Source organism: Tachysurus vachellii, chromosome 4, assembly GCF_030014155.1.
Source record: "Tachysurus vachellii isolate PV-2020 chromosome 4, HZAU_Pvac_v1, whole genome shotgun sequence".
NCBI classification, from domain to species: domain Eukaryota; kingdom Metazoa; phylum Chordata; class Actinopteri; order Siluriformes; family Bagridae; genus Tachysurus; species Tachysurus vachellii.
In genome coordinates, this window is record NC_083463.1 from 25344801 (window position 1) to 25366907 (window position 22107).

At 37.4% G+C, this 22107-nt stretch overlaps 1 protein-coding gene across 2 annotated transcripts; it reads right to left on the bottom strand.

Moving 5' to 3' along the window:
• Nucleotides 1–1051: 1051 nt before the first annotated feature.
• aamp (angio-associated, migratory cell protein) lies at nt 1052–13620 on the bottom strand. Of its 2 annotated transcripts, none has more exons than XM_060868549.1 (11): nt 13284–13620; nt 12845–12979; nt 8641–8697; nt 8348–8487; nt 7011–7155; nt 6619–6702; nt 6160–6275; nt 5850–5941; nt 5665–5755; nt 4644–4798; nt 1052–1757 (listed from the first exon to the last, which is right to left on the bottom strand). In XM_060868549.1, the coding sequence occupies exons 1-11, from the start codon at nt 13375–13377 to the stop codon at nt 1682–1684; spliced, it is 1185 nt and encodes a 394-aa protein (XP_060724532.1). In that variant the 5' UTR covers nt 13378–13620; the 3' UTR covers nt 1052–1681. The 2 variants fall into 2 exon arrangements, with proteins under 2 accessions (XP_060724532.1, XP_060724531.1); XM_060868548.1 differs by having other exon boundaries at nt 8578–8697.
• Nucleotides 13621–22107: the final 8487 nt, after the last annotated feature.

Genomic DNA, 22107 nt, shown 5'->3' on the forward strand with positions numbered 1-22107 from the left:
TTTTTCTTGTTTGCTCTTATGTTTTGTTCAGAAACAAATGACACATTCGACACGTTTTTTCTCTTCATACTTAACATTTTGAAGGATGTCATGAGTTTGTGAAGAATAATGATTTTATTTTACTATTCCAGTATGTTGAGAGAACTTAAAATTCTATAAGAGAGAGAGTTCATATTAGTAACATTTGTGTGTGGAAATTTGATGATAATAATAAATTAAAGCCTTTAAGATGACTTCACTACTTTTTAACAATTCTATGCAACTTTTAGGGAATCTGTTTCTGAGGTCAAATGTTCACACTAACCATCAGAATGGTGAAAGAAAATATGATATAAGTGACATAATAGTTGGTGCCAGACTGGCTGGTTTAAATGAGGTTGATGTTTGCTAAGAGAGCTTTGTTAAATTTTTGAAACATGCATTAAAATGTTACATGTGAAAGCCATGTGTCTCTGCAGTACCACAAGTGGTATGTATTGTGTTCCATATTTTGCAATCAGTATATAGTCAGTAACACAGAGAACCTGGGAAAATCTGGAAAAACCATGGAATGTCAAGCCATTTTCAAGGACGTCATCAAACTACTAAGTTGCTTTAGCAGTTTCAAGGGTATTGTACCTTTCAACTGATTTTCCTTTTCAGTGAAATTAATTTTGACATGAAACTTTCAACTAATAGTAATTAGCTAACACTGACTTACTATACATTTTAGCTGCAGACCTATAGAAGTTGATCTATAATGCTCATCTGTAGTGCTGAGCACCCAGAAGGGCAAAGCATAACTGTCTTTATTGTTTAATCTAACATGAAGAACACTATCTTGTAGTCTGACAAATAATAATCTTTAAAGAATCACACAGTGCAAAACTAGCTTTATATTTAATCTTTTATTAAATTGATAGTCTTGGATGATCTAGCTGTATTCAACTTTAAAGTTCTAGAGCAATATACAAAAACATTAGTAGTTCCAGATCATATACTCAGACTTATCATAACTTAAAATACACCTGATTTATGTATTTTGACCTAATGAAAAGCTCCAACCACTATGTATTGCCATAAAAACCTTTATTGATTCAGCCAGCTGCTCCAAGGCTTCCATTAAAAGTTATTCTCAGAGAGTCCGTCTCAGCACAAAGCAACAAACATGTAGAAATTGTCTGTGCTAACTGTGCACAGAAAAAGCTTGCGCTTAAAAGTCCATTAGTTTTCCTTTATCCTCAATACATAATACAGTGTGCCTTGTGTTTTAGAGATAATAAACTACATAAAAAGACAAAACTGGAGTTTTCTGAAGTAGGTCAAAGAATCCAGGGGTCATTAGCAAAATAGTCATCAACAAAAGCATGCTAACACTTTGTCATGGAAAGTGGTAGAAATTTCAGATTTATTTACCCACAAGTGAAATTTAATGAAGCAAACATTGAAGCAATTCTGAAGGACTCATCCAAAAACAAAAATCCCAGTCTGGATGTCTTAGGCTTCTGATGCCAGTCAGTCCAAGTTTTATATACAAGTTTGATAGTAATCAACAAAACACTTAATTGTGTAAAAACTCTAGTCTGTAGAACTGAGATGCAGCTGGGTTCACTCTGTAAAACAAGTAGAGGGTAAGACCATTCTCTGAAGCTGTGAAAAGAGTCTAACTGGGTTTTGCACTCCATTGGGAAAGACACTTGTCCTACCGATCAGGCCTCTGAAGACAGAATACTTTGGCTTTGTGGTCTCCACCTGCTGTCACAGCCATGGACGCATCTCTGAAAACAGATAGAGGAAGGTAAATGTATAGTTGTTAGATGCAAGTAACATGTTTAAAACTGTAAACTACCTTTAAGATACTGTATGTAACTGCTGCCTTAATATTGTTTCTACAGTTTATATAATTTGTTTACATTTTTGTAAAACTTCTGTGTGTTATTTGAACTTATTTTGAAGCTTCGGTTTAGGGTTGTGTGTGGATGCTCACTTTGAGAAGGGGTTTTTAGTCCAAAAAGCTAGCCTCAAGCACGTTTTAGAAAAAAGATTATTTCCTTTTCTTACAGCATGCAGCCAACGAGGTATTTGCTTATTTGTCTGTATTTTATCTTTGTAAATTGCCATTGTTTCTGTTTTTCAAGTTTTCACTGTGTGTCAAGCTAATGTGTTTTATGTTTAGTTTTCATGTGAATTTGAAGAAAGCAGGAGAACCACTTGTGTCTGCATGTGCTTGGAGGGAGATATACATTCTCCCGAAATGCTAAACCCTTCACTCATAACAAATTACTATCCTAGATCATACTGTACATTCATTCCTATACAAAAGGAAAAGTAATCGATTGCAGAAAATTTAGTAAACCCCAACATAGTCTTAATTCTCAGTAGTCAGATTTAATCCCAAAGCAGTTGTGTTCTGTAATGGAAGGTATTTTTTATTAATGTTATCCATACCACTATGCCAGAGGTTCCTAAAGCAACCCCATCATTAAGAATTTTCTGCAACCCTAAGCCTTTACCTCTGTATTTTTTAATTCCAGATTTATAAAATAAGATGACTAACATTTGAACATTTTAGTGTGTCACTAACATAATGTGCAACATAAAAGACAAAAAAAAAAAAAAACAATGTATAATATTCCTTGCACTGACTTAAGTGTTGTAGGATGTGGTGTTCTATTATAGTTTTTTTGCAAAAGAGGTTACATATGGCCTGACACGAAACAACCTGGTTTATATTTGAGGCATAATTTTGTGTGTGCGCATATAAAAGCAGTGGTAATGAGCAATCATCCTTTTGCTGAGTATCTTATGTACATCAAAAAGTTTTAAAAGCTAGATGGGATGGCGTATCACTGCAACAACACCCCAGTCTGTAAAAATGAAAAGGAAATAAAAAACTGACTAGGACTTAGTAAACTAGCTAAATGCCCCTTACTCTACACAAAACTATCTATTATGACAAAGATTTAAGATTTTAGAAATAATTGCAACTTTAATAAAACAATCTAAAACTGAAACATCTTACACATGAACCTTAATCCTAATCAAGATACTCAGATTAACTCAAAGATGGACTTCTGCCTGGCTAAGTATTCCATTTTGAAGTATTTACATTTTTATTTACATTATCAATTTTATTGATTATATCTTAGAAGCGCTGAAGCTCTCCTCCACAAACCCATACTTCCTTTACAAAACATCCACCACTGAGTCGTGGTAGTTGGGTGCCGAAACCAACAGTCTTCTCATATCTAGAAAGCTGATTTCATCTTGCCTTTAGCTACCCCCCAGTCCCTTCATTAGATAAGCTCTACTCCTCTTGCCTTCTCTCACATTTGCATGCTTTTATTCCATCTGACATTCAATAGCTGCCCTCTGGCACACAAGGGAAGGTATGTTCTGGACATAGTCTTAGGTCAAGCCTCCCTATCAATCGACATTGATGTTATTTCACTCAACTTTTAAGATCATCAGCTTGGATAGTTCATCCACTCCCTGTCCTTACTATAACCAACTGTTCATAGTTCTCCCAGACTTGCTGCAACACCGTTTCAATCTCCCATTCCTCCTAGCTTCCAGAACTTTAACATCCTTTCAACACCACGACTCATTTTCCCCTTTATGATTTTCATTCATAAACAATGGATCTTGCAAACAGAAAGTCTTGTCACCTTGCCCATTGGCTGTCAAAGGTGCTGAACCTCTGTCAAAGTTTTCATGTGATGTGACAGCTGCTGACAAATTTCCATAACCGTCAACATTTTTCTTTATTCCTTGACCATCTACTTTTACTTACAGTCTCCTTCTCTGACTGCTGATTCCCATCCTGAAGAATCTCACTGAAGGTACTTCAGACATCAACAACTATATATCTATTTTCTCTACACTCAAACCCTTAATTGTACTGTACACAATAAATTGTCTCTACACACCAACCAGAAAAACCTCAGATCCTAACTAATCTGGCTTTAAAGCAACGTACTCCACAGAATCTGCTCTTGTGGTTCTTAATGAGAATCTTCATGCCACTAGAAGTGTCATCATTCCTCATATCCTGTTGCCTTTCAGCAGCCTTGGATACAATAAATTAAGACTCTCTTATCTTCTGATCACAATGGTTGTATTTAGCTTCTTTCCTAAAGGTCATATCAGATGATATGGAAGGGACTTGCCAAATACCTCTGTTGTCCCACAAGGGACACCATCCTTTAGGATACATGTATATATGTATGTATATGTGTAATGGTAGCTAACTTGCTAGCTACATAGCAATATTATACTGTAATTACAGGCAGTTTTTTTATATTGAATTTTATAATTGAATTTAAATTAAATTTGAAAAAAAAAACAGTTTTGTGCAAAACATGTTTATAGCAAAAATATTTCTTTCTATGAGGTAAAAGATATGTTGGTTCTAGATTTCAGGATATGCAGCAAAATAAAAATTATAATTATATTCCACCCAATTTTGATATAAATCACCCTCACATTAAAGCTTAAGGTCTGCACTTTGAGTTCATACTCATTTTGTAATTTAAACTCCAACATATTGTGAGTGATAAAGTTATTATTATTGTAGTTGTCTTTGTCCAAATATTTATAGAATTGACTTTTCATTTTATCAATATTTCACATTGCCAACCTATAACAGCTAGAAGCATGTTTACCGATTCAGCTTGAAGTCCAAGATCTCTGCTGTATGACCACGGTATTCTGCAACCATTTTTCCTGAGCGAGCATCCCACAAAGTTACAACTCCACCAAGATTACAGGTAGCTACCACTGCTGAGGCCTGCTCCCACTGAAGATGGACAATCCCTACCTGAAAGCAAGGGAGATTTATACAAGTTTAACTTATTCCTTGTCAGAAGGAAATAAAAGTATTTATTACACACCAATCAGCCATAATTTAAAAACCACCTGCCAATTAAGTCTTTGCCAGGTTCTTCAAACTGTTTTAGCAGTGTGGCAGGATGGATTATCCTACTGAAAGTGGCCAGTGACATTAGGAAATACTGTTGTGATGATGGGGTAATTGGTTGACAAAAACCTCAAAGTAATACACGCATGAATGCAGTAACCCCAGCGACACAACACTTACCCAGTCATCTAACTAAAAATGTGATTAATCAGACCAAGACACTTTCTTCTATCACTCCAGGGTCTAGTTCTGATGCTCATGTGCCCGTTAAGTAGGGGCTTTCGCAGGCCCATATGAAACGAGATACGATGCATATGCATTGTGTTTTCTGACACCTTTATATCACAGCTAGCATTAACTTTTACAGCAATTTGTGCTGTAGTAGCGCTTAAATAGAATCAGAACAGAAAGACTAGCCTTTGCTTCTGAACTGGATCAATAAATCTTGGGCATTGACCCTGTTGCCAATTCACTGGTTGTCCTTGGACCACTTTTGGTTGGTATTAACCACTGCATTCTGTAAATAGCCCACAAAATGTGACCTTTTGGAAAGGCTCTGATCCAGTCATCTAGTTAACACAACTTGACAGGTGCCTATGTAATGACAATGATAATAATAATGATAATGTTAATAATAATCAATGTTATTGACCTTATCAATCAGTGGTTATAATGGTATGGCTGATTTGTGTATTTAGATTCACACATATTATAATTTGTTTACAGTGCAGTGAGTGATAAAATCATACACATTTATTTGTAGTTACCTCATGTTTACACCTGTGTCTAAGGTTCTGTGTAGTCAAATCATATATGGCCAGAGTCCCATCCAGATATGCCACAGCAATCAGGGGCAGCCTGACATAATTACACATTTCCATGAAACTGTACATCAAAAATCTAATTAGAAATAAAGAAATAATAATACTTCTTTCAAAGAAGCATAACTTACACATTACAAAATCCTACAGACTCCACTGAGATGGAATCCTGCAACTCCATGGTTTTTTCCTCACTGTTTCCAACTGAGAATGAACCCAGTACCTAAACCAAAAGCATTATATTCATAACATTGCATATTTTTTAGATTAAATTTTTAACAAGTTCCAAAATCCACAATTTTACTTAGATAGCATTCACCGGTAAAGCATTCTGCCTTACATGTACACAAATAACAGAACACTGTCAATTACACTTAATCCACTAATGACAGTGCATTGTGCATATCCCAAAAATAAATGCACCACATTGTAAATCCTCACCTTGCCTGTTGATGTATTAATGAGTTTAGCCTGTCCATCGGTTGATCCTGTGAGAACAAGAGATCCATCCTTGTTGCACTCCATGGATGTCAGTGGCCCATGGTGGCCATCGTGACCTGATAAACCAATACAGTAATGAGTAGAAGTTTATAAAAATCTTTTAAAAAAAAAAAAAAAAAAGGACAATTTCTAAGTATTTATCAGACAATTTCTAGACATCTGTAAGTTTTTATAACCACTGCATAAATAATTTGTTAACGCACTTAATGTTGCTGTTACCAAATGAGATAGTGTAACACACACTCCAAAGAAAAAATGCATAAAGCATTGAGTGCATTCACTTATGAACCACGAAAAAGAGAATAGAACAAATCATAACAGGAATATGACAAAAATATTCTGAACTGCTTGAATGTAATAAAATTTCACTGTTATTAAAACAAACCTTTTGACATTTACCTTTAACAACATGGATTGTATTTCCTTGCTTAAGGTCCCACAGACGCAGGGTCCCATCCTCATAACCCACCATTGCTTTTTTTCCTTTGTGTGCAGAGAAGATGATGGGTATTGTATAAAGCACACAGTAAGACTAAATATATACTTAGCATATAAAAAAAGTTCTAGTTATTTTAATTATATATTCAGGGCAGTATTGTGGTTTATGGCTGTGGGTTTCTGATCAAAGTTCAGGGTCCTAAGATAGCAGTGGGCCATTGAGAAAGGCCATTAACCCTCTCTTTGAGGTAGCCATATCAAAACTGAGCCTGCACGTTGACATCAGCTTCTTCAGTGCTTTATTTTAAAATGCAAATTAAACATGAATACTTGCATGAAGAACAAAGTCTCACCATCAGGAAGGATTTTTCCACTTGTTGCCTGACAGTTGGGTCCCTGGAAGGTCTTACATTCTCCACTTGGAATCTTCCACATCCACATATTGCCATCAGCAGCACCTGCAAGCAACACTGGCGCACAGGGATGCCACTGCAGCCACTAAAATACACAATGATAAGCAATGAAGCTCGACAAAGTGATTCAGGCTGTACAAAGTATATAGCATTCAGTGAATATTTGGCAAGTTTGTTAGTTAATTGGAGTCTACTCAAAACAGAAATATGGTACAGAGAATCAAGCTTCAACGCCAAGGGATTAAAGATGGTCTGCTGTACGTAATAAAATGAAGCAACATTTCTCCAACATTTCACTGGGTACATTAAGTACATTAACATGAAGTGTACATGAACTGCATGTGCATTAAGGAGTCTTAATTCCACCAAAAAGAACCGGGTGCTGGTTCAGAGCTAGCACCGGTGCTGGTTCAGAGCTAGCACCGGTGCTGGTTCAGAGCTAGCACCGGTGCTGGTTCAGAGCTAGCACCGGTGCTGGCTCTGAACACAACCACATCAACAATGGAGGATGTTGTTTTACTGTTAATGCTCATGGCTTTGTGAACCTACATTGGCATCCAAACGCGGCAAATCCAACGTGTACGTGCAGCTCCATGTAATTTGTATAAACGAGGTTGCAATCGAGAAAGTACATAACATTATTTTATCATTAACACAGAAAAAAGTTAGCCTTAGCATGTAGCTAACTACTATCATGTGTGCTGATAATTGATCATATTGCAGTAAAGTAAAAGTGCATTAACATTGGTATACTTAAGGTACATTATCAAAGGCGCTAACAGTTGCCCCGCCCACAGCCCCGACACAAGCGGTTCTTAAGTCTAGACCAGCAACGTCTTGGTGCTACTTAAGAACTACTTTTCCTGGTTCAGAGCCAGAGCTTTTTTTGTCAAAAAAGACAGAACTGGTTCTAAATTAGGCTCTGGCTCCAAACCAGCACTCAAACTGCCTCGGTGGAAAAGGGGCATCTGATGACTTTAGGGAAGAAACTATTATACAGTCAGGTTGTGAGGGCACAAATGCTTTTTCCAGATAGCAGACGAGTGAAAAGTGTATGAAGCCATCCACACTGATGCTGACTTTCTCAGTTACATATACAACATTGTACCCTACCAAATACATTTCATTACATTAGCAAATATATTTGATTAATAAAAAATACACACAGTTAACTATTAATTATACCTTCCTAAATATTTTGCTTCAAGAATTAGCTGTGGAAAAAATCTACATAATTGCATCAAATATTGTAACCCCACTGGCTTCAATTTACAAACCTCAAGATCTCCAACTTCAAAAGACCAGATCTCCTCTTTGGCATCAATCTTCCACACTTTAATCAGTCCACTCATGTCTCCGGTCACCACCAGCTTTGAGTCATGGCTAAATGTTGCACATGTAACAGAGTCCTTATGGCCTAACATAAACACACAAACAAAAACTAATGATTAAGAAAAAAAAAAAAACACCAGAGTATTGGCAAAGTGGATGTGTGGGCAAATCACACCTGTGCACTCAAACACCACCTGCCCATCGATGACATTCCATAAATAAGCTTTGTCATCCTCACCACCGGTAATGGCTAGGTTGTTTGATACTGGGTCCAAACTGATACAGAATAAAGAACCTGAAACAGAATTTATAGAGTGAATAATTATAACATTGCCAACTTATCCAAGTACCTGATCATACAAATTTTATATTAGCAACCAAACGCAAATAAGCTGCTCAGATTGAGAGATAATGTGTCCTAAAGGAAAAAGATCTGAACAACATATACATATGGGCTGTAGCTGTTGAATATTTTAGTAATTGAGTATTCTACCTAAAATTTCATCAATTAATCGAGTAATCGGATAAAATGTATTTTTGATTAATTAAAGAGCAATATTAAATATACAAGAGAAAATAAGACAGGTCTCTTAAAATGAACAACTAAATGGTTTCCTTTTTTAGAAAACTGAACTTTTATTTTTCTAAATAGTGCTGTTAGCCACTCATAGCGCTCATAATTGCAATCTTTAAAATTGCGCACAAAACCTTTGCCGGCCTTTTTTTGTTAGTGAATCCAGTTTGGGTGTAGGTCTTCCTTTCTCAACTATTTCTCTTTTGTCTGCAAACGTGCGTCTTGAAAAAGGCGTTTTAAGTAGATCAGCAACAAGATCGGGTGTATCTGCAACAGCGGATGTCATTTTCTTTGAAATTCACGAAACTGAATTTCATGTTCATTCATTCATTCATTCATTCATTTTCTACCGCTTATCCGAACTACCTCGGGTCACGGGGAGCCTGTGCCTATCTCAGGCGTCATTGGGCATCAAGGCAGGATACACCCTGGACGGAGTGCCAACCCATCACAGGGTACACACACACACTCTCATTCACTCACACAATCACACACTAGGGACAATTTTCCAGAGATGCCAATCACCCTAACATGCATGTCTTTGGACCGGGGGAGGAAACCGGAGTACCCGGAGGAAACCCCCGAGGCACAGGGAGAACATGCAAACTCCACACACACAAGGTGGAGGCGGGAATCGAACCCCGACCCTGGAGGTGTGAGGCGAACGTGCTAACCACTAAGCCACTGTGCCCCCCAATTTCATGTTCATACTTTAGAAATTTACGACAGACGTTAGGGGTAGCACTGGGCATGTCGGTAGACCCAGAGGACATGCTGTCAATAAACATCAAAATTTGACTGGTTGATTATTCTGTCACGAATGTTTGTAACAAATCAGATGTGTTGTCCTTCAACAAAAGCCTAGCAATAGAGCTGGTCCCAGCTGTGTAAGCTGATTTATAAGTGACATTTTGAGAGTACTCCAGTTCAACCTTAACAAAATAATGCCTTTTTTGCGACAATTTTGCGAATTTTGCAATGAAAATAAATAAATAGCATACTAAAGAAAAACATTTAACACTTTTTAAAAAAAAATATTTTTATAGGGCCAGCAGAGAAGGCCCTATAAAGGCAGAGAAGGCCCTGCTGGTCCTGACAGCCCACCACTGTGCAATGCACACAACAATATTTTCTATCAAAAATAAACATTTAGAGATTACCCATTGTTTCTCTGTCTGTACTTGTACTGTGAACAATGACAAAGTTGACTGAGAAGAATTAAGTACATTTAAGTGCCAAACATTCTGGGCTTTAAATGAACCCTTTTCTGAGATGCAAAAACAAAAAAATAAATTACTTTCAAATTACTTTTTTTAAAGTATCAAAACTAAGGCAAACAATAAAACTAAAATAAAATATTAAAACTAAAACTAAAATATTCAAAATCTACAGCTCAGGCATAACATAAGCCTTTACTGTCTTCTTGAAATGCTTTGTGGTATTTAAGAGGCAAAAATATGATTGGAACTAGCATTTGATTGCAATGAAGAAAGGTAAGCATGATCAACATAGACGACATGCTGTTGTGGTATACCAGCTCGATCTTGCAATGGACACACGCCACGGCGTTTTCTTTACTCTTCAATTTGAAATGATCCAAAACCTTGGACATTTTCTGTCGTTTACTCCTGTTTGTTTCTTCTCTTTGCTCATTGACATTGTTCCATTTTGAAGCCCGCACTAGCCCGCGCCCTCAAATCAAAAGACCGCTAACTTCTCGCGTCTCCTTCCACTTTGACGTAAGCGCGTTGTCACACACACACAAAATAATTGCACAAGAACATGACGTGAGCTTCAAAATGAATTAAAAAAGGCTTCGAGGCAGAGGAATTTGCCTCGATGGATTTTTGTAATCGAGTACAGCCCTAATACATATGACATATATATATACACGTCATATGTATTAGGGCTGGGACGATTCACTAATCTGGCGATTCAATACCATCCCGATACTTTTGTGCCGATTCAATACATATTGCGATTCTGTAGCTATTGCGATTCATTGTTTAAATTGTGATTTTTGTTTGCTTAATAAAGTTTAGACAATGGCAAATACTTGATCATACCCTTAAAGAGACTGTATATGAGTTATATTAACAAAAACAATGTATCACATCTTTCTGAATTTTTATTTCAGGAGCATACACATACATAGTGCATAAAGAACCTTGAACCATAAAACTTTCAAGTACCAAAAACTTGAATATAATATTTAAATGTGAACAAAATAACTAAAAACAACACTCTGAAATAAAATAAAAGTGCTGTTAAACTGTTCCAATAAATAACAATAAATAAAAAAGCTCTGGAAAATTTATTTAAAATTGAACTAGATTTATTTAAATACCAGTCATCTGTAATGTAATGGGGTGTCAGGGTTATATAGGACTCTGTAGCTCGCGATGTCCAGGCATCACAGCTAAGTGTGACTCATTGAGTTTTGCTTAAACTTTTTTTTTTTACTTCTGACGCAACCTTGTCATACATTTTAGGCACAACTGTGTCTGTGAAAAGCTTCCTCGATGGAATAACGTACCTTGGCTCCAAAGTATGGATCATATTTCGAAAACCTGCATTTTCCACAATGGTATAAGGTCGAATGTCTTTGCAGATAAAAAGAGCAATCGACTCTGTGATGCGTTTTGCCTTCTCCGAAGTGCATGCTAATTTACTCAATGTCACATCCAAAGTTTGTTGAGATGCTGCAAGTTGTTTGGCGTTCAGCCCAAAGTTCAGCTCGGGATGGTGTCGAGCAAGAAGGGCACTCAAGTTGGTCGTATTGCCACAATATGCTATCACTGTATGGCAGAGTTTGCATACCGTTTTATGTCCAGCACAGCTCTTCCTGGCAGTGTGTAAAATCCAAAGTGTTTCCACACTTGTGATTTAAAACGTGAAGGTGCAGAAACAATTCTCAAAGAGGTTTGCTCCCCTGCCTCTGCCATGGTTTTGCTTTCTCGCGCCAGCTTAAAACGGATAAGACGTCGTCTAATACAGACAACAACAAAATACGTTTCGCCCTCTGTTGGAATAAAAGCGATAGTGTCTTCCCACCACCTCTGGAAAAGTAAAATAATTAAATATATATCGATTCCGAGCTAAACAAATCAATCTCAAAATCGTTTTAAAAAGAATCGCGATAGTTTGGTGAATCGATTTTTTCTCCCACCCCTAATATATATACATATATATATAAATTAAGGAAATTCTTTATCATCACAGTATAACACCAAGTCAATTAATTTTCAAGGCTATCAGTCTCCTATGGTTTCACCTCCTATGGTACATGTCTTTCAGCACAGTTTCAAGAGCATGGAGGAAATACCAGAAGCTCGATATCGTCTCCTATGTATGAGGAGCAACAAGAGGGGCGCGGTCAGAGCATTACAAAAAGACCTACAGAAGGCTTCTGGTGTGCATGTTTCTGAACAAAGTGTCAGAAACAGACTCCATGAGGGCAAAACACCTTATGCTGCCTGCAACATCCTCCCAAATGATCTGTTTGGCCATTGCTCAGTGAATGGTCATCTGGAGAGGAATATCCATGGTGGATCATATAAATCCACCCAAGACACCATCACATCTGCAGCATGCCCAGATGTTGTCAGGTGTTCTTACAGGCACGTGGTGGCAACATACACACAACTGACCTCTGTTGTGATGATGAGATTCATGCAGTTTGGATCAGACTGTAATTAGAATTGATTTCTAAAGATTTCGTTCAATGAGATTCAATGTGTAATTTAAGCGTTCCCTTAATTTTCTAGCAGTATTATATGTATACTGTATACATCTAAACATTACATACAAGACCACAAGCACAAAAACAACTTCTAATAATAAATTGAAGGCACATAAATAATATCACCGGTGTGTTTGATGAACGTGAGGTCACTGTCATCCTGCTCTGCCTCCATCTCATCCTCGGTCTCCCAGCCTTCATCATCTGCATTTTCTTCAGCATCAGTGAAATCCACATCTTCCAGTTCCTCCACAAGTCCATCTAAACACACGCACGCACGCGCGCAGAGAGAGAGGGAGGGGAAGAGAGGGAGGGGAGGGGAGGAGAGGAGAGGGAGGGGAGGGGAGGAGAGGGAAGGGAGGGGAGGAGAGGGAGGGGTTAAGCTAGCTTTCCTCAATATATATGTTACATGTGCAAACTTTAATGTTGCAAGACATCAAGCTATTTCTGTATGTCACCATCTACATGTCTATAATAATCTCCTACTTTTATTATATTAGGGAGTGTTTCAATAAGCAAACTGAACCCGACACCATCAATACAAATAAAGTGAAAGTACACCAACCTGCTGGCGTCTGTTCTGTGTCATTCAACTCAATAACTTCGATGATTTCTTCATCTCCATGAAGTTGCACGGTATCTTCTTCACAATTCTCCATGGCACGTGCGATGCTGCCCAAATAAACTTAGCTCAGCTTTAGCGGCCTTTGCTGTGACACTCAAACACCAGTCAGCGGTGGATAAAAAGCGTCTCTTTAAGCTAAAAACTCCCACAACACTTCCTAATTTTACTAAATTTAAGTAATACCATGTATAAAAAAATCACCAAATGTAATTTGTGGTCAAAATTCCAGTGCCCAAATTCACGCTAGCTGGATTAGCGACACGCAGCGGTGACGTTTCCGAAGCTGTCTGCAACCAAACCACTTACAATACAATACAAAGTGCACTAGATAGGACACAGACCCTATTGCTTTCGTACACAAAGTTGTCATTTGGAATACGGCCTTACAAAGGAACCTGTTTTCGATTTAAGGTTACAACTTGTAATTCCTCACCTCCATTATTTACCTGGGGGGAAATAAACGTTCTCTATTTTACAACTTTAAACAACAAAATAAATTTCACTATAAATAACTTAATTAATAACGTTCATCTATCTGCAGTTGAATCTCTGATGTATTCCCCCCCCCAAACTAGGTGTTTTAAGATTCTTATTAATCTGTAATTGTGATATAATGTACATTTTCCATAGGCAAATGTTATCATCTTGGTTCCCCATTTTTAAACACAATTTTATGCATCATACATATTTTATTTTGAATAATAAGGATCTTCTGAATAAACACAAATCTCTAATTATTATTTTTATGATTAAAATAAATATATGATTATGATCCTCTAACTCCTCAAAGAGTTCTTATGCTTTTTAAGGGACTTTCTTTTGCACCTTCCTTTTTTAGCATATCTGTAAAACATTTTAGGAAAAACAGCATACAAAAAAACATCAACAAAAAAACAAAACAGAGTTTTGTTTCAGAAGGGTTTTTGTGTTTTATGTAATTTCTTACTGGAATGGTTTTTGTAAGTGATATTCCATGGAAGAAAGAACTTTACCTCACAAATACTAACCTACAATGTGATGATTCAACCTACGACCTACAATTGATTCATAGATTTTATCCAGATAAAATGTCTTGATAGAAACCTGAAATCTCTATACATTTATTTTGGAATTGTTTTCACAAAGTGCCATTTTGGTTTTTGACATTCTTGACTTTATCAAGTATTATGTAAATCACAATTTTGAATTTACATTTAAAAATGCAATTTTTGGTTTGTATAAATGTCAAAGGAAACGTTATGCTTATTTTATAATCTCTTATTCTTATATTCCATTCATCAATGGCAGTTTTTTAAAAGCAAACTACTTTTATTTAGACTCAAATTTAAATTGTATATGTCTACCGAATCTATTGAATTCTCTAAAATTAGTGGCTTTGTTTGAAAGCTGAAAGACCCTGGTTTGTTGTTGTATTGCTATGTTATTATGACAATAGTTTTTACTGTGTTCTGTCCGGATTCTAGACTTGTTCTGACCCTCAAAATTTTCTGTTTTTTAAAAAAAATATAAAATTGTTTGGTAAATGGAGGCTCTCGTTTGCCCATTCTTGTTGATACTTTTAATTTACCAGTTGTCATTATTTTCCTGGTATTTGCCTGTTTTATCCTTTTCTGTTTACTTTATTTTGTGCCTTTTTTCTTTACTTTGTGCTGTTTTTTTATTTTCATTCTTGTGAAGTCTGTTGTCTGTGAATTTTTCATGCTGACTTTTTTGTAAGCCTGTTTTCTTCCATTTGTCTGCTGTTTTTATTGTTAAGTATTACCTTTCCTTTTTGGATTTTGGGTACATTTATTTGGAATTATTTTGTGTTTTGCTACTTGGGCCTAGCTTGTGTTGCCTTTATATTTTTAAAACATTTTCTCAGAGCTATAGATTTTGGCTTTATTTTAGCTTGGTTTTTTTTCTAAATACATTTTTTGGAACATTTTAAAGAGTCATTTCAGTTTGTTCCCAGGCTGTGGTTTCATCTCTAAAAGTTGTTCTTTCCCTTTTAGCCCAGTCTCACTAACATATTTTAAGCATTAAGAAGGTGTAAAAAATATGTCTTATTGTGTAAAACTGTGAAAGTGTCTGAGTGTGTTGAATGTGTGTTGTTTGTGTTTTAAACGTGAACAAGTAGTGTAATTTGTGCAACCAACAGCAAAGAAGTCCTGCTGTGTTTGTGTCTAGAGAAACTGTAACATAAAAATCTGTCAAGATCACAATTATTTTCTTAAAGGTTTAAACACTTACTGTACTTTAAACAAACTCAGTTTTTACAGACCACATTGTAAAAGAGGCAACAAGTTTTTTCTTCAGTTTTTTTTTGTTCTTCTGTAATTTGCATAACTGTATTTGCATGCAACAATTCATGTTCATATGAAGTTGTGTTTATGTTGGTTGTCATAGCGATGATCAGGTCCGAAGACCCTTCTGGGGCAACTCTTAATGCACATGCGGCATGTGTTAAAGCCATATTGTAAACAAACTCTCTTTTTTGTATCTAAGCTAACCCTTAGCAGTTAGCGAATAGTAACCTGTGGTATGAATGATGTCTGTGTTTTGTGCAAGGTTAAAATGATTAATCTAATTACGCAGTAACATTTACATACTTGGTCTCCCTCATTTTCTTCTTTATCCACTCTTTACATTTCTCAACTTAAATGCCCAACTAAATTTACTGAGCTGAATTGATTGAATCTAACTGAAATAATTGTAAAAGTCATTTCATATGAACATTATTTTAGTATTTTCTCTACTTTTAATTACTTTAGGATTATAATTTCTTTTGTCAATTCCTATATTGCTCACAGTTTTGGAGTCATTCAGAGACAGTTTTTCTTACACAATAATTTTATTTTGTTTATTTGGTTGTGCACATGGTTATAAAATGACAATAACAATGACAGAGCCAAATCATAGACTTGATCCACTCAAATATTTCCTTTTCTCTACAAGAAATTTCTAGGTTTACATGAGAAATTCTGAAAAAATAGAACTTTAACCAACCCCTCCTATACTTACCCTAAAATGAGCTCCTGCAAAATGCCAAGAAACCCTGGCAACTATCCTGATTAAACACTGGATTTGTGACAAGACACAAGGAAGAATATATTCTCTATTGTTTTTTTCTTGTAAAGTCTGTTTTATATAAAAACTGCTTTTACTGATATTCATAGGCATTTCTCATTCTGCTTTATTTTATCATGTATTTGGGTCTGGACTCTTTATTGAGGGTGAACTACCAGTTTTATCAGACTGCAGATCCTGATTTGATTCCCACCTCTGAATGCATTGTGCTTATAACACACACACAAACTGCTCCATCAGCTTCATGGTGGGAAGACGCTTATAACTTAGTGTCTTTAAAGAAGCCTTAGCCATGCAGATTTTAAAATGTTATGTAAAATGATATTCCTTTAAAATTAAAATGAACATACTTTTATGTTCATCAAAGCCCAGCAAAGTGGCAGTATTCCTGTTTTTCTATATTTTTCAAGCATCTTCTTCTTCTTTCGGCTTTTCCCTTCAGGGGTCGCCACAGTGAATCATCTCTCTCCACCTATCCCTATCTTCTGCATCCTCAACACTTGCACCCACTAGCTTCATATCCACATTAATTACATCCATATACCTCCTCTTTGGCCTTCCTCTTTGCCTCCTGTCTGGCAGCTCCATGTCCAACATTCTCCTACCAATATACTCACTCTCCCTCCTCTGAACATGTCCAAACCATCTTAATCTGGCCTCCCTAACATTGTCCCCCAAACATCAAACATGAGCCGTCTCTCTGATGTACTCGTTCCTAATCCTGTCCAATCTTGTCACTCCCAAAGAGAACCTCAACATCTTCAGCTCAGCTACCTCTAGCTCTGACTCCTGTCTCTTCTTCAGTGACACTGTCTCTAAACCATACAGCATGGCCGGTCTCACCACTGTCCTCAGGGTTTCCACTCTTTTTCAGAGATAATTTTCCAGGACTTTTCCAGGACATTTCAAATTTAGCAAAAAAAGACAAGGCTCACAGATTCACGGCCTAAAGTAATGTTCTTCTCTACAGAAGTCTTAAAAACAACGTACACTTTATGGCTATTACTTAACTATACTTTTAAAGACTATTTGTCTTGTGAATGAAATTTCAACCTTTATAAAATAAAAAGACCGCACATATTAATACCCTCTCCTTTCTCAGGCCAATGCCATCATGCATGCTTTAGATTGTTGTGCATTCCCCTTGCACATGATATTCAGATTAACAAGGTTAATATAACCTGCTTACCCGTCACCATTTGCTGAAAACATTCAAGCACTTAAACCATTCCTAGCACCTGAAACCGCCAACACAAGACAGCGGCATCCGTCACAGCGAGCATAACAGCATAACAAAAAAACCGTCAAAACTCAGCGTCCCTGAACAGAGCGCTTTCTGTTACTAACGTTAATTGTTTCGACCAGTTGTAAACTGTTCTTTAAATGATCAAGAACATTTAAAAATAAGAATTTTCCAGGACAACAAGATTTTTTCCAGGACAATTTATGTTTTCTCTCATTTTCCATGTGTTTTCCAGGACTGGAACATTGGTCATTAATTTTCCAGGATTTCCAGGTTTTCCAGGATGCGTGGGTACCCTGTGTCCTGTACACCTTCCCCTTGATTCTCACTGATATTTTCCTATCACACAGAAATCCTGACACCTTTCTCTACCCATTCCAACCTGCCTGCACTCCCTTCTTTACCTCTACCTATACTTCTCCATCAAAATTCTCAGAGCAAAAATCAGTTGTGCTCTTTCTGGGCATGAAGCCACACTGCTGCTCACAAATGTCCACTACCTTCCTTAACCTAGCTTCCACTACTCTTTCCCACAGCTTCATTGTATGGCTCATCAACTTTATCCCCCTATAGTTGCTGCAACTCTGCACGTCACCCTTATTCTTAAAGATCGGCACTAACACACTTCTTCTTCATTCCTCAGGCATCCTCTCACTCTCTAAAACCCTGTTGAACAAACTAGTTAAAAATTCGACTGCTGCCTCTCCTAGACACTTCCAGACCTCTACTGGGATGTCGTCAGGACCAACTGCCTTTCTACTTTTCATCCTCTTCAAAGCCTTCCTGACTTCATCCTTTCTAATCATATCTACTTTCTGTTCCACAGAGTTCACTCCTTCTACTCTTTTTCCCTTGCATTTTCCTCATTCATCAGCTCCTCAAAGTATTCCTTCCATCTCCCCTGTACACTCTCCTCACTTGTGAGCACCCTTCCATCTCTATCCTTAATAATTCTAACTTGCTGCACATCCTTCCCATCTCGATCCCTCTGCCTAGCTAACCTGTACAAGTCCTTCTCTCCTGCTCTAGTGTCTAACCTAGTGTACAACTCGTCATCTGCCTTCTGCTCGGCCTTAGACACCTCCCTCTTCACTCTGCACTGTAACTCCTTGTATTCCTGTCTATTCTCTTCAGTCCTGTCCATGTCCCACTTCTTCTTGGCTATTCTCTTCCTCTGGATACTATCCTGAAATTCCTCATTCCACCACCAAGTCTCCTTATTTTCTTTCCTCCCTCCTACACACCCAGCACCTTTCTCCCTGTCTCCCTGATCACGTCTGCTGTAGTTTCCCAGTCATCTGGCAGCACTACCTGACCACCCAGAGCCTGCCTCACAACATTCCTCACAACATTCCTGCTTTTACAGCTTCCACCACTTGGTTTTCTTCTCTATCTTTGACCTATTCGTCTTACAGACCATCAGAGTCATCCTACACACCACCATCCTATGCTGTCTGGCTGCACTCTCTCCCACTACCACTTTACAATCACTAATCTCTTTCAGATTGCCTCTTCTACATAGGATGTAGTCTACCTGTGTTCTCTCTTCTGAAAATAAGTGTTAACCACAGCCATGTCAATCCTCTTAGCAAAGTCCACTACCATCTGTCCTTCAAGGTTCCTTTCCTTAACTCCAAACTTGCCCATCACTTTCTCATCACCTGTGTTCCCCTCACCAACATGTCCATTGAAATCCGCTCCTATCACCACTCTCTCACCTGTGGGAATACTCTCCATCACCTCATCTAATTCACTCCAGAATCTCTCTTTCTCCTCTAACATACAACCTACCTGTGGGGCATAACCACTAACAACATTCAACATCACCCCTTCAATCTCTAACTTCAGACTCATCAACCTGTCTGACACTCAGGTTGAAATTTCAAGATACTTGAAATTACAAGTATCATATGATTGCGTTAAAGAGTGTATGATTCACTATTAAAAAACTATTAAAATTGCAAAGGCAAATTACATCTCTGATCTCATTGCTAAGAACGCTTATAGCCCAAAAATATTATTTAATACCATCAAGCGCGTTCTAAATCCGAGGTCTAATTTATATCCAGATCCATCTCCTATGGCCTGTGAAAACTTTCTTAAGTTCCAAAAGTTTCTTAAGGTTCTAAAATCAATGGTATAAGATCATGTATTGTTCCCATCCCCTCTGGACTTCCCTCAGTTGATATGTATTATTCCCTCCTCTCTGGACTTCCCTCAGTCCACATCAAATAGTCCACATCAAACAGTTATTTGGTGCAGGTCGTCCATAAATTGAAGCCCACCTTTTGTTCGTCGGATGTTGTCCCTCCTCGTCTTTTATTAGAGACACTCAACTCTATTAGTCCTGGTTTACTGTCAATAATTAATAGCAGTTTAATCAGTGGGATAGTCCCATCCTATTTTAAACATGCCACCGTACAGCCACTACTTAAAAAAACAAATCTTGATTCAACAGATATAAGTAATTTCCATCCCATTTCTAAATTACCGTTTTTATCAAAAGTTTTGGAGAAGGTTGTGTTTAATCAGCTTTCTTCCTTTCTACAGGAAAATGGTGATTTCGATAAATATCAGTCTGGCTTTAGACCTCAACACAGTATGGAATCTGCTTTGCTGAAAGTTCTAAATGACTTATTGTTGATTGTTGATTCTGGAAATTGTGCGGTTTTAATCCTGCTGTACCTTAGTGCGGCATTTGACACACTCGATCATGGCATTCTTTTAAACCGCTTACAGCAAATTGGGATTCAAGGACGTGTTTTAGATTGGTTTGTATCCTATTTAAAGGATCGAACCCTCTCTGTAGAGACTGGTAAATATTCATCATCTTGTGCACCAGTTTTGTATGGGGTCCCGCAGGGCTCAATTTTGGGTCCTGCTCTATTTTCTTTATACATGCTCCCTTTGTATGCAATATTTAGGCACAATGTTTCATACCACTGTTACGCAGATGATACTCAAAGGACGTCTCCAGTTTACAGTGTCTGTCTGATTGTCTGAGAGAGGTCAAAGAGTGGATGTCTGCCAACTTCCTTCAGTTAAATGAGTCTAAGACTGAGGTCATAATCTTTGGCTCCCCTGCTTCTACGGAGGTAGTGGCTAGTAAACTGGTACCTCTGTCTAATAATAATCATTCACATGCCAGAAACTTAGGCATTACTTTTGATTCTGCCTTGACTTTTGATAAACAGATCAATGCTGTGGTTAGAAGTTGTTTTTATCAGCTAAAGAACATTGCAAAGATGAAGTCATTCTTAACATCAAAAGACATGGAGACTGTAATACATGTTTTTATTTCATCCAGATTAGATTATTGTAATGTACTGTACTTGGGTGTTTCACAGTCTCTATTGTCTCGTCTTCAACTTGTCCAAAATGCTGCAGCTCGATTGTTAACTGGAACAAGGAAGAGGGACATATTTCACCAGTGATGATCTCTCTTCACTGGCTTCCAGTTAAATTCCGTATTCATTTTAAGACACTGCTGTTTGTCTATAAGGGTCTCCATGGATTGGCTCCATCCTATATCTCTGATCTCCTTCTGTTACAATGTAATTTCTCTAGGGAACTTCGGGCAACTGGTAGTCTTCAGTTGACTGTTCCTAGGACTCGACTGAAATTGAAAGGTGATCGCGCCATTTCAGTGGCTGCTCCACAGTTATGGAACAAGCTTAAATTCTGTACAGCACTTTGTATACACAGTATATCCACCTTCCTTCTCTCCATCATATTAGCCAGCTCTCTACAGCTCTCTTCTCTCTCTGTCTGTGCACTCTCCTCCCTCCTCTACATCTTTGACCAACAGTAGCCCAATTTCCACCGGCGGCCTGTAGGTCAACAGTACAGATGGCAGTCGTTGTTAACCCGGGCCTCGACCGATCCGGTATGAAATTCGTACTGACGATTCACATGGTTAAATTTGGCAATGTTTTACGCCGGATGCCCTTCCTGATGCAACCCTCTCTATTTATCCGGGCTTGGGACCGGCACAGAAGTCACTGGACTGTGACCCCCATGGCTAGATTATATTTTTCAAGCATACCTTTTGTAAAAAAAAATAAGAAGCACCATGAATCTTTGTTATACTGACTGAAACCATAAAATATAGCCTTTTGGAACATTAACCCACTCCAACTGAATTTAATAGGCATAATAAGCCAAACCTAGACCTTCACAGAATTAGTGTCACTATATAAAATTCTGCTACTGAATAATAATAACACATTTTATGCTTTTGTTAATACTGTGGCTGTCATCAAATGAATCAGATTGTGATTGTGATCTCTTAAGAGTCTTACTGAAACTGGCCTTGTATTTGTGTACAAAAAAACTAAACACTGGTGCTGTAACCCTATTATTTATGTTAGGATTATTATTTTTCTTATTATTTGGACTCCAAGCTCAAAGGGTATTGGAACCCTATTGTTATTGCTAAGACTTTTTACTCTC